Genomic DNA, 12,705 nt, shown 5'->3' with positions numbered 1-12,705 from the left:
TGATACCCGTACGTGTAATGCCATTGAACTCTTTTTTTTTTCTCCCTTTGGGAAGCAAAGCAAATTATTTTCTTTTCATGATCCCCTCCTTCGCTGTCAAGCACATGTACTGTGTTCCCATATCCAATTGTAATTGTGATTGTCATGCACGGATAATGTATTATATATATGCGCTGATATATCGTATTGTATATGAACAGAAGAACAATACACGTATCAATCAATGAATCAACGAAGAATCGGCTCACACCTGCTCACGAAACCCCCGTAAACGCATCGAAGACGAACAATCAAGGCGTAAGCTGCATGTGAAAATGTAAAAAGTGATAAGTGTTAAAAAACAGATTAGGAGACAGGGACACAGGAGGTATCAGAGCAGAGCAGAGGAGAGCAAAACTACAAAAAAAAAAAAAGGGTGGAAGCGGTGAAAAAGGACAGAATACAAGGACCAGCCTTGGAAAGAAAGAAGTAGGAAAAGAGTACAAATAGAGCAAGGGCCAAGTTTAATGAAAAGTTGCAATGCACTCCTGGATCAAACCATACAATGGACATCCAGATGCAAGAACTAATCGGCCAAGACCATTCTCAGCATGGCGAGGAAGCCAGGCTGGAGCTTGAGAAGCTCGCTGACGGGCGGCTTGATAGGTTCGCCGGCCGTGCGCCGTAAGCGGTCCTGCCGCTTGGCGCGACGTTTACGCTCTGCCGCAAAGGGGTCGAGGTTCTCGTCTTCGTCTTCAGACTCGCTTGCCTCGTCGTCATCTTCGATGTTGAGATCTTGGAGGTCCATCTACAGTCGAATTATGTTAGCTAAAAGTCAATCCACAGGAGAAGAAGGAGAGAAAGATTAGAAAGATTAAAAGGGAAGAGAGGGGAAGGGGTGCTCACCTCATTGAGGCCAAAGTCTGAACTCTTAAAGGTATTCGCGCCTGGGGCATCTGCTACGGTGGCAGCGTTTCCATCGGCAGCCATCTTCTGCCTGGTCTTGTCGTAATGCCACTTTTTCCGCTCTTCTTGCCAGTGGATCAAGGCGTCAATTTCCTTGAGCGCCACTTGCTTGTCAATTTGTCCAACGTCCTTTGCGCCCTGGAACAAGGCATTCATATCGAGCTTGCCGCCCTTGGGCCCGTTTCGGAGGAATTCAAGAATGCCCTCTAGCCAGCCCATGAGTTGCTCAAACAGGCCGTTGTCGTGGAGATGCACCTCGTGAACAAACTTGTAAAAGTTGTCTTGGTGGCGAGCGCAGAGGTCGATGAATGATTGGACAGTCTGGTTGGGGTCAGCGGCGACGTCCTGTCGCTGTGCGCGCTCAACGACATGGATCATGTCTTCGAAAAAGGCGGCAAAGTCGGTCACACTATTGTACACATTGGCTGACTTGTACACCCGAACAAGCGGTTCATAGAAGATGGTGAACAAGTCCCGGAAAAGCTGTAGTGTAACAGGCTGTGGCGGTCGATTAGTAAACGCTAGGTATAGCAAAAAGGCCAGAGACATTGGTGACAAACCTCTTCAATGATGCTTAACATCATCATCTTGTCCCTCTGACGAGTGTAGAGCTTGAGTAGCTGCTTCAAGGATGCAAAGAGCTGTGCTCCTTGTTTCATTTCCTCATCAACCTATGAAAAGAAAAACAAAATGTCAGCTGCACGTAATTCAAAAAGAAAGATCTAGAGTATTCCGTCATACGTTTTCCACGGCATTGTTCCATGCGACATATGCATTGAATACCTTTCCAATCTGGTCAGGCGTCAAAGGCGGCGAAAGAAGATCCGTTCGCAGAATGGCCACCAAGAGGTCAATGTCTTCACTAGCAGCCTCTGCTCGGATGATGTCCTTTGTTTCTTCATCGGAGTCACAAAACTTTTTCAATTTCTCACACAAGACCGGATCATCAATCTTGAGAGCTATTGAATCAATAGCTTTCTGGAATGATCTGATGCCGTCATTGAGCGCCATTGAAAAGATGCGTTGCAACAGCGAGCGAGATCCAAAGGGTTGAGCCAGGAACAGGTCTAAGACACCAGACATGACTGCTGCTGGATTTGCAATGCGGATAACATTCTTCAGGAGCGTGTAGGGAATGAGGGAGTGTATTCTCTTTGCCTGTGCAAACATCTCTGGCGAATTGTCTTCCGCCAGGAAAAGGTGGTATATCGTGGCAGCAACTCTGCACGAGATATTAGCAAATATGACCCTTGAAGATATGAGCTTCAAACCCTACTCTATACGGAGCCATTCAGCAAATTTCTTGTATTCGACGCTGAGCTCGTCGATGCTATGTTTGACCCGAATTTCTCTAAAGAGCTTGGTCAAGCCGTCTGTCCGAAAATGGTCAGCGTAAAATGAAGGGCTCTATCAGGTCAAGCATGAATTGACATACTGCTCTCAACGATATCCCGTCGGAACCGTTCCATATACACATCAAGTTCTTTCGCCCTTTGCCGTGCAATCTCATAGAATTTTCGTTGCTCCTCGACACGTCGCTCGTCCATTTCGGTTCGTCGCTGAATGTCTGCCTTTTCTTCCTCATTGAGTTGAATGGGACGGCCGGTCAAGAAATCGCTCATGGCCTTTGTCTCTGAAATCATTTGGTTTTGCAATAAGGTCCTCAAGAACGCGCGAAGCGAAACACGCTGGTCCTCCCGATAGAGTACCACAGAGTCTCGCACACTCTCAACTGAGGTTCGTGGGGACTTGACACTGTTGAGGGACCCACCCCGTCGATGACCTAACCCAACAAAGCTCCTCAAACCGCTGCCCTCATCAGATGGAGTATTATCTTGTGTCGACACGGACGACACGGACGACGCGTCGTCGCCATTGACGCCAAGGAAGTTTGATGTCGTCGAATTCTTATTCTTTCGAGGCAGCGGTGGCAAGACCTTTCCGGGGAGCTCAACGCGAAGACGTTTATGCAGGCGTGCAAACTCGCCGTATCGTCGACCGATAAATATCTCGGGGCCTTTTCCTTGCTTGACGCTGATGAGGAATTCCTAGACGAGCGAATTCATTGAATTAGTTTCCAATTCTTGCCGGGTTTCAGCCTCTTTTTTGTCTCGCTTCAACTTACAGCATGCTGATGGTATCGAACAGTGCGCTTCACAGATGTCGTGCGCACACCAGCAATGTTCACATTCCACCCATTAATCTCATGGCCATTGGGCATGTTCAACACAAGCCCCTGCTCTTGCGCACCGCGATCAACCACTTCAATCTCGGAAAATCGGATCCGCTCTTCATATCCAGACGCTGTAGGTATACCGGAAACCATCATGAGCTCGACCAGCTTCTGCGCCTTGATCGCAAGCTTCCGACGCTTGGTCATTTCCAGCCGATCTTCCGACGAAGAGACATGCTTGTTGGCAAACGACTCTAGAAACTAGTGCAACCAGAAGTTATTAGCACAGTAACCTAAAGGAATTCAGCGTAGAGGACTTTGACATACCACTTGTAACTTATTTTGCCAAAATTCCGTTTCCCGCGCCTGGTCTAGAAATGGAAAGTTTCGCACATGATGCACAAAAATGTATCGCAATATCGGCAGGTCTGAATCTATCGGAGCTACTTCACCAAATTCTGACCGAAATGGGGCGCCGAAACGCTGCAGGGCAGTAGGCGAAGAAAGTTCGGAAATTTCAAAACGCACTTGCTGCGAAAGAAGCTCACGCTTGAGGTCTATGGAATGATACGGTCAGCTTACAGTTTCTAAACTGAATGAAGAACAATGTCTGATGACAATCGCAGCTCACAGTGTTCTTGTTTGCCGGTCAGTATCTGGCCCGGTGCGGGAGCTGAATCTGTTGAGGGTCTCGGAGCTGCTTCCTGCGGGACCGTCGGATCCTCTTGCGAAGGCTTCTCAACGGCGACGCCGCTGCCAGGCGCTTCCATTTGAGTCATGCCGTTCAATACGACAGCAGGAGGATTTGATTTGGCCTGGTCGGCCATTGTTCTCTCTGCGTTGATATTTTTCTTTCTCCCTCACGTCGTGATCGACGGTATGGCGGCACAGTCAAGATCGTGGAGAGAACGACGGTGGTGGGGACGAGCCTGGGGTGACGTAGGGTCCCGAGACGGTCTAAACAAGGACGTAAACTTGTACGCGTGCTCCTCCAGAAAATCCTGCTTCACTGGCTGAGGGTTTCAGACTAATTTTACAGTCAAAAATAGGGCCTCTAACAGGACACAAGAAAAACAGCAAGATGGGACCATATAAGGACAAGAAGTAGCAGGGATGGAGAGGGCGTCTCTACGGATAGTAGTAAGAATTACTATTTGCATCCGTTTGAGTTTTGTTAGGCCCAAGACTCATCAAATGCAAGCTGACGACCGGTTTCGATGGGGCGAATTCCGACCGCTCTCGGTAGCCTCAGAAACAAAACTGAGTTACTTTTACGCAACTTTATTTTTCATCAAAACTGGTAGCGGGTCTAGGTATTCATGAGGTAAACTAAGCTGGTGGGGCTTAGACGTAACTTAGCGGCCAGGTCCCTTTTCCCGACCGCCTTTAAGCGCCCAGAAATGCCGAGAAGCCAAACTGCGCCCATGATGTCTCTCTTCTTCACGTTTGAATCATCCAAGCGTTAATTTTCGTAATATAATTTGTATCAGAAAGCCCATCATCGTCCCTGAAGATGTGGATCAGACCAATGTAATACTCAAGCACCTCATCTCTTGTGGCAAACCCTTGACCATGCCGACCTCCGAGGAGCTTTCTTTCCGAAGGCCGATCAAGGCCCACGCGTTGTCATGGATGCACAGCCTTGACCAGGGGTCCCGCGAACGCAGAGTCATGACTCCTTTTACTCAGCATTGTCTGTATAAATCACCGACGTCCGTGACGGCCCAATCTGAGTGCGCCCTATAAGGCTTCGACCCTTTCGTTCCGAACCTTGTAGCTTAGAGTGAGTAGGCGATGTATATTGTCCAACGTGATCGAGAATCGTCCACGAGTAATCCGTACGCAAAAGTGCCATAAGCGTAATCTGTTCCACATGGAAAACCCTCTTTTGATAGCCAGGGCAGCGTCAAAAGGGGATGCCATCCAATATGGATACATCTTCGCGATCATTTCGTATCTGAGGTTTCCTGTCGCACGAAGAGGACGAACCACTTTCAATCTTTCTCGTGCTGTTTCTGCTTCAAGTAATAGATCATGGCCTTGTCCGTTTCTCGATCTGCTTCGAGCGTCTCAATGCGATGCTGCAACATGGCAATCTTGGCATCTCGCTCTTTGATCACTGCTCGGGAAATGTCTCGTCTATCCCCCATCAGCAATGTAAACATTCCATGCAAAAGCTCATCGCTGCAGAAACTTACCCTTTTGCAATACCTTGCATCCGAACAGCGTGTTTACCCAAAGAAAGCCCTAACGCATCTTTTGTAGCTTGATTCAAGCGCACGTCGTGCTCTTCAAGAAGGCCAAAAACCTCCTTGATCAATTCTGACTGCTTTTCCTCCGTGCCGCCAACATCTCGAAAGCGTGAAGGACTTGGTGTAGCAGACGGAGATGATGGAAACTCCGTCTTGATATTTGGAGAAGCTATCACGGCTTCAGAACCACTAGTAAAGAGTTTCCGACGAGTCTTGTCAGTTGAAGGAGTCAGGAATGGGTTGTCAATTTTACGTTCTGTGACTGGGGTTGGTAATCCGATGGCTCCATCTTCTTCAAACAGAGACCGCCGCCGTTTCCCGGGTGTGGTTAATGTCTCCGAACCCGCACCATTTCCCTTTTTCGGCGTCTCTGGGAATGGATCAGGTGGGATTTTGCGGGCGGAATCTTTATTTGATGCCATATCAGACCTTTTGGCCCCATGTTCAAAAGCTGAGTCCACTTCTTGGGTAAGCGCCACCTCTTCCTCTCCCGTCAGTGGCCACTCGAATGGCTCTTCATCAGCTGCGGTGTTTGATGGCCCTCTCGCCGCCCTGGAAGGAGATGGAGAAGCCGTGTTAGACGGAGAACGTAGCGCAGCTCTTCCCGTTCGCGGAGGTGTAATTGTATTATTATGACCATATTGTTGGTTTGGGGTGCGAGGAGCTTCGTTTTTAGCTTGCGCATGTAAGCCGGACACAGGTTCGGGCTCTGAGCGCGAATTGTTCAGAACAGCAGCTGCCTCTCGCGGTTTTGCTTCGTCTTCCCATAGAAAAAACTTGCAACGTTGATGCTGTGGCTTTTGACAGGTGTAAAACCACCGGCCGTGATTCTTGCCACCATTCTTCGTTTGGAAATGCGATGCCGGTAAACGTGGTTCGCAATTGCAGTACCAAACCCCATCAGCGAAGAGTCCCTTTAAAGGAACTTTAGAGTATCCAACTCTCCCTCTTCCCCAGCCCTCTTGTCGCTGTCCTGCTCCCTGTGCTTGTGCAGCCCGTCCCTGTCCTCTATTGGCTCCGAAGTCATTTCCTTGGTTTCTGTACATTTCGAACCCTCCTGCGTCTGGTCGGGCCAGTATATTTGCACTTCCTTTTCCTCCTTCACAGCACCTCAACCACGAAACTCTCGGATCCTCCTCTTGTGGTTTCGTCCTCTATATACGATATATACCCAACCTTCTCAGCTCCCTTGAGCTCAACTTTTCAATATTCTCAATTTTTTGTAATATGATAACCTCGCAGGGACCTAAAGCCCTTTAACTTACCGCCAGCATTCCAATATCTTTGATGTTTGCCGTGCAGTCGTGGCTCATAGGGCTTCTAATCCAGCGTTAATCAATGTAAACTCAATCAAGATATCTCCCGATTTCACAAACGCGTTCGTCGCAAAGAAGACGGTTCAATTTCCCCTGTCGGAGTCAAATTCCAAGTTCCGGAATTTGTTGGGCGGGAGTTAACAGTGTGTAATTGGCAGGTTTTGCCCAATAGACACCGCCGCGATAACGTGGGGGTGAAGCGGTGGCTGGGTAACGATCAAGTTCGCCTTGGTAGAAATTCTAGCTCATCACTTCTCCGAATAAAACGACGCTGCAGAAGTAGAATCAGTGCATCTATTAGCAAGAGAGAATAAAAGAGTAAGGAAGAATGCAACTATCGGGAATGAGTCTGGGAGAAGCTGGACTACCAGATGCTCTGTCCCAAGTCCTTAACAGACACGGCTACCTTGGTTATCGATAAAGGCAGTGTTCCTCGGTCTGACGCCATTAGTTCGCCGCGTTCGTTCCCAACCTCTAGCCGCTTGTCACTTGGAATCCGGGGGAAGTTGCCGAGCCCCAGCCTCTTTAAGGAGAACCGAACCGAAAATCCAATGGCTGGGGTTGGTTTCGGGTAACTTAGCTTAGTATACTTCGGCCAAAAAATAACTGGACTTTCACTGTAACGGCCACTACGACACTACAGTAGAGCATTTTGAGTGATTCAGGACAAAGACAAAATTCAGAATAAAGTAAATAATTAGCAAACCCCATTGTCCGATAAATTAAACTACCTACGGCAAGATAGTACTATGTGGAAAGTGGGAAAGGAAGAAATGCAAATCTCTCGACCTCGACGCGTTCCCTCCCATTCATGCCTTTTTCCATCATTCGTCGCAGCACAAGTGTACGTCTGTCCACCAGGGAGACTAAAAACACAGAGCCACAACTACTAAGACGGGGAAAACAACAGCAGTGAGGTACTAGGCAATCGAGAGAAACGAGGTAAAGACTAAGAGCTACAGCCAGGACTTAAAAGTCGCGGGTAGCTGGAAAAACAAACGCCAGGCCCGTAGATTAAAGAAAAGGAGGGTTTTTTGTAAGCTTTTCCGTCCGTAAAAGAAACACCGCCTTAGGAAAATGAGAAAAATAGAAAATTCAGACGAGATGCAAAGGAGAAAGCCTCGAGAAGGGAAAAGCCTCAGCTGATGAGCAGTTGGCATTCGTATCTCGTTGTTATCCTATTCCGTGCTCTCGTAAATTCGTACCGTTATCCACCTTGTTCGTCGTTGCAATGGGAGAGCTATCCATGGTGAGCTACTCCATAATCATCCGGATGAGTATCCAGAACTGAAGGTCGAAACATCTGATGACAGATAGAATATCCTGGTCACAGCATGTGCATCGACACCGGATTATCTGAATCCAGTCGTTGTCGTTCAAGTAATACCAATAGTAACATAACCAGTCATGCATGCAAATGGCAGAACTAATGTCGTGTAAATTGCAACGCGAGACACGAAGTGTTTGCAAATCAAATAGGAACTGGAGTCCACACAACGCTCAATATGCCGCCCAATACACGCGCGTACACCAGGTAACTCCATATCAGACCGTGCCTGTGTCTGACATCAGGTTTTCGAAACGAATTAAAACAAACGTAACCGTAATCTCGCTGAGAAACTTTTATCAAATCGGGGGTATCGTATCTTTTTTAAAAACTTCTTCGAATGTCGTAATTATCAGATTATATTGAATCCGCCGTGAGGCTTATGGGCCTTGCAGTCTTCTAATGTTGGAGACCTTCATCCGAAACGTACCATTGACGCTCTAATTCTGCAATGATGTTGTCGAGATTTTCGGGGTCAGAGCCATTCGCGGACAAGAGCTCCTGAGCACGCCAATTGTCGTGGACTTTGCTGTGGGTAGTATTGGCTTTGCCCATTGTCCCAGAGATCAGCGCAAAGTCCGGTCTGCCATCCTCCATGTCGCAATCCGTCCCATCGGAGGCAATATTCCACATCTCCTGATGCGAAACCCTATAGTCGGGATAGGCCTGCCGGAAGAATAGATCGGAGAAGCGTTGGCCAGCAAGAGAGAGGTTCACCACCGAAGACCATTTGAACTGGCGATGGGGAGGAAATTGATATCGGAGCCCAACGAGCACGATGCCTTTCAATGCACGCGCCTGAACACTGTCAACCGAGCTTTGGAGTCCTGGAATCTCCCCAGCACTGAGTACGCTTCCCATCTCCTCATTGGTCATCCCAATGTGTCTATCATCCCAGAGGATTGGAACCATAATTCCGACTCGCCATGGCATCGCTTCGCGGTTGATTTCATGTTCGTCAAGAATATGAACAGACCCAACTTGATCACGTAAAGCTCTCAAGTGAGCCATGCCGTTTAAGATAGGAAACGGCTTGCTCATGCGATAACTTGCGATTACATTTGCTCGCACATGGACGGGGATGGGGCGCTCGGGGTCCTCCGAGGCGGTAACGTGAGCGAAATAAATACAGTCAAACCCCAGTCTATTTGCAATCAGGTTGAGAGCAAAATTGGCCTCATCAACAGCACCGGCCATGAGTGTCCCTTCAAGGATGGGAATTTCCGGGTACGCTCCCGGCTCTTCTTCAAGCCTGGGCTGCGCATTGTATGCCGGATACAAAATCGGTTCGTCGCTCTTTTCGTAAATGGGGCTGACGGGACGTGGCATGTGGATCAGATCACTGCTAATTGGCTGCTCGGCAGGGTCTGCACCTGCAAAAGAATTGTAGCCTGAGGTCCTTTCTGTTTCCGATCGCGCGGCCGACGGTCTTTGAGCTTTGATCTCCAGCGGGTGAAGTCCAGGAACCGAATAAATCGAGCTGGAGGTGGGCGGGCGAGCTGGTATGTCCACGTCTTCATTACCAGCAACTTCCTCATCGACTCCATCATTGTTGTCTTCATGGAGGTTCTCGTCTTGCATGCTAAGGGAAATAATAGAATCGAGGTCCCCATACCCGGCTGCATCGGTCGTGCTAGCTTCAGCCCCAAGTTCCTCCGGAGTCATCTTGAGCATTTCCTCAAGGGACCAAACCTCGCCGGCAAGTTTCGGGGCTTCTGCGGGAGGAGCTGGCAGCGGCGCCAGTAGTCGTTGGAGCGATGGGGGACCGTCTTCGTTCATGCCCTGTTCAATGTCTGGGAGGTCTTGCAGCCAATGCTCTAGTTCCCTCCCAATGCACTCAACACATTCAGTAAAATTCTGACGGAAGGAGCGAGGCAAATCGGAACGGGCGTGCTCGCTGAACATATAGAGAACTCCAATAATGACGTCCGAAGACGAGATGATTGGAGCTCCAACAAAGTATCGGATAAAAGGTTCACCAACAACAAGCGGATGACCTCGGAAACGCCAATCCTAAGGTTGAGATCGTTAGCCAGAGTATTAGAAAAAGGATCAATGCTGTTTGACCTGACCAGTCTTACCTTGTTTGTGTCCTGTATGACCACAAGCTGATCGCTCACCATAACATGTGCGGCCAAACTTTCTTCGCGAAGAATATTCTTGGGGAAGACATAGCCGTCTTGATATTTGATCACCTCGTACTTCTTATTAAAGAGGCTGATGACCGCGTTTTGTGTGCCTAGCTTCTTCATGGTCCATCTGACGACACTGCTAAGCGGTTCCATGATGTCCTCTTTGAACTCTCTCAGATGAAGACCTTTCACTTGCTCCCAACGCTCGGCTTCAGTAGGCGGAATGGGTGCAGGGAGGTAAGGGAAACTCTTGTGCTTGCGAGGAGGCGACGGCGGGTTTGAGAGGTTGTAGGCTCCCTAAGTTCTTGTGTTAGTCTTCAGCTGCGCTTCAGATGAGGCGAGCTGCGGCCGGCTGTTCGCCATGGGCAATCTTCTTTGCGGGAAGGGAAAGGGATCTTGCGTCATGAGACTTTCTCTACGTACCGCAGCATAAAAATGAAGGTAGTCCTTCCACGGCTCAACATATTCATAAGACGCGGCAGCAGCCATCGCGATCTCGCCTCGACGTTTTGAAGCTTCGATCGACAGGGTATTAAACTCGCGTTGTAGCTCGGGGGATTGGGGAGCGGAAGGAGGAACAAGAGTGTTTGCAGTCGTTGTTGACTGTCCACAAGAAGCAACGACCTCTTCGGTAGTCTCTTTGGTTGAGGGAGGGGTTGACCGAGCAGCGAATGGAAATGAGGAAGTCTGAGGGGACACTTGAGGAGTTGGGGATTTGATCTTAGCGGAGGTAAATCCGGCTGCTTCCTCTCTTGCCCGCGGCTTGCTCAGCAATGGACGTGTGTGGGGTGAAGGATCCAACAAGACGGAGGATTTTCTCTGATGGCTGGCAAAGGGCCTCTGAAGGTCGAGTGAGCTTGACATCTCGGCCTCAACAGGTTTGGCAGCGAAGCCGGCTTCGTTGCCAGAGCTTCGATGAAATATGCGTTTTATGAAATGCGGTCGAGCGGGCGGGGACCGTGAGCTCATACTCGAATCTGTCGTCGATGATCTGGGAGTCTTCATCGTGCGTGATTTCTCCGTGGAGCACGATGATCGTTGTTGTGGTTGGTGTTGTTGAACGTAGAAGGCGGTGGTGAAGTGGAAAGGAGGGTGAAACCCGTCTCGTTGACTCTGAGTGCGGCGATGGCCCAAGGTCCGCTGAGCAGACACCAGGTCCACATTGCGGTCCATTGTTTTCCTCCGAATATCCAAAGAAGGGCGCGCCATGGCGAGACTGTTTTCACGCATGAGCAAGCAATACCACTCAAACAAGAGCAAGCTAAAGATAATTCAAGCGATTGAGCAATTTGCACTCTAGCATGTCAAAATAAAACATCAATGGCATGCAGAACGCAGTCAAACATTACTTCAATTTTGGGAACAGTGAGATCCAGTGAGGGAAAACTTGAGAAAGGGGTTGGAAACAGTGAAGGAGAGGTGAAGTGAATGGGCAGTGGTGAAGCGACATCCCATTCTCTGCCATGATCACGTATTGGTTTTTTCTCACCTTAATTTTTTTTTTTTTTCTCCTTCTCCTTTTCGTCCCTTTCCTGCCTGGTCTACTGACCGCTGAGTCCCGCCTGCAGTCAAAGGGGAGCTCTGGGTTGAAGCTGGGGGACTGCCCCGCAATGGTCCTTTCACCCCAGAACCGTTGCTCGGAAGCTCTTGGGGTGGTGCGAGCTGCCCTGGAGCTACCCTGGCAGGTAGCGAAGAAAACCTGACAGGGAAGGAAGTGCGGTCTGCTCCGGCGGACGAGAACGATGACGGGCAGGCGTCATTACAACAACCGTCTCGAGTGGTAAATCTTCAAATGACGATCTAGGTGAGTAGGTAGAGAATAGAAAGAAAAGGTCGACAAGGAGTTTACAACAAAAGTCATCAACAACGACGGCAACGACGCAGCGAATGTTCGGTCGTCACCATCATTGGCGTGTCGTCAAACGATGATAAAAATAATTGTAATAATAAATTTACGGGGCCCTGGCTTACTGCGGGTACAGCATCAAAGGAAGGGGGGGAATCAAGTAGACAAATTGTCTTGGCCTGGACCCCTACAAGAAATAGTCGATTCCCATTTTCCCTTTTTCCCTCGTCGCTCTCAACGACCGGCAAAAGCCACAACGGCCGTGTCATGGATCATTTGGGGGTGGGGGAAAGCAAGAATCGAGTGTGGTATAGCACCGCGTACCTCCGGGAGTTTAGATGGTTTATGGCCAGGGCTGTCCGTCCGACTGGGCCTCTCTACTGTACCATTCCACCACCGTCAAGATCTCTCGTACGAGGGTGGCATATTAGAATGACAAGGATGGCAACGCCAGCGAGCGCGTACCCATGTCGTGAGGCGCAGTTTCCTTTCTGTTCAGAGAGAAAGTCCCCGAAAAAGGACATGTCAACCGGGGTTGTTGACAAGGGTCGATGATACGCTTCAGTTGGCGCGTGCTCGAGGTAGAATACCAATACAGTACATGATACCCAAACAAGTTGAACGTAGCACAAATCAAACAGCATCTAGGTAGACAAAAGATGGTTACTACCGTAGCAAAGAGACGAATGTGAAAAGGGGCAGACCAAATGCAGA

At 49.1% G+C, this 12,705-nt stretch overlaps 4 protein-coding genes across 4 annotated transcripts; 1 reads left to right on the top strand and 3 right to left on the bottom strand.

Moving 5' to 3' along the window:
* Positions 1-261: 261 nt before the first annotated feature.
* On the bottom strand, positions 262-4,088 carry L228DRAFT_123788 (PX domain-containing protein). Its single transcript, XM_018329028.1, has 9 exons — positions 3,750-4,088; positions 3,446-3,675; positions 3,071-3,379; positions 2,381-2,993; positions 2,222-2,318; positions 1,687-2,167; positions 1,506-1,616; positions 886-1,443; positions 262-787 (listed from the first exon to the last, which is right to left on the bottom strand). Exons 1-9 carry the CDS (start codon positions 3,943-3,945, stop codon positions 566-568), a joined length of 2,817 nt encoding a protein of 938 aa, XP_018189330.1. The 5' UTR covers positions 3,946-4,088; the 3' UTR covers positions 262-565.
* A 1,024-nt stretch (positions 4,089-5,112) lies between these two features.
* Positions 5,113-6,416, bottom strand: L228DRAFT_267741 (hypothetical protein; the record flags this gene model as incomplete). The annotated part of the gene is made up of 2 exons (XM_018335025.1): positions 5,113-5,257; positions 5,317-6,416. The coding sequence occupies 2 exons, from the start codon at positions 6,414-6,416 to the stop codon at positions 5,113-5,115; spliced, it is 1,245 nt and encodes a 414-aa protein (XP_018189329.1).
* Positions 6,417-8,412: 1,996 nt separating this feature from the next.
* Positions 8,413-11,354, bottom strand: L228DRAFT_238294 (hypothetical protein; the record flags this gene model as incomplete). Its single annotated transcript, XM_018331033.1, has 3 exons — positions 8,413-10,026; positions 10,095-10,442; positions 10,569-11,354. The coding sequence occupies 3 exons, from the start codon at positions 11,352-11,354 to the stop codon at positions 8,413-8,415; spliced, it is 2,748 nt and encodes a 915-aa protein (XP_018189328.1).
* Positions 11,355-11,543: 189 nt separating this feature from the next.
* L228DRAFT_123747 (hypothetical protein) lies at positions 11,544-11,926 on the top strand. Its single transcript, XM_018329027.1, has one exon. It carries the CDS (start codon positions 11,609-11,611, stop codon positions 11,846-11,848), a length of 240 nt encoding a protein of 79 aa, XP_018189327.1. The 5' UTR covers positions 11,544-11,608; the 3' UTR covers positions 11,849-11,926.
* The last annotated feature ends 779 nt before the right edge of the window (positions 11,927-12,705 follow it).

The sequence above is a fragment of the Xylona heveae genome (genome assembly GCF_001619985.1).
Source record: "Xylona heveae TC161 unplaced genomic scaffold L228scaffold_4, whole genome shotgun sequence".
Classification (NCBI taxonomy): domain Eukaryota; kingdom Fungi; phylum Ascomycota; class Xylonomycetes; order Xylonales; family Xylonaceae; genus Xylona; species Xylona heveae.
This window is presented reverse-complemented; position numbering and strand designations above follow the sequence as displayed.

What these genes read in the sequence shown, in the direction of transcription:
- L228DRAFT_123788 (XM_018329028.1), bottom strand. Translation starts at nt 3,945, where the DNA reads ATGGCCGACCAGGCCAAATCAAATCCTCCTGCTGTCGTATTGAACGGC. An exon ending in GACCGGCAAACAAGAACACT is followed by an intron (nt 3,676 to 3,749) that starts GTGAGCTGCGAT and finishes ATCATTCCATAG; the next exon opens with ACCTCAAGCGTGAGCTTCTT. An exon ending in CAGACTTTGGCCTCAATGAG is followed by an intron (nt 788 to 885) that starts GTGAGCACCCCT and finishes ATTCGACTGTAG; the next exon opens with ATGGACCTCCAAGATCTCAA.
- L228DRAFT_123747 (XM_018329027.1), top strand. Translation starts at nt 11,609, where the DNA reads ATGATCACGTATTGGTTTTTTCTCACCTTAATTTTTTTTTTTTTTCTC.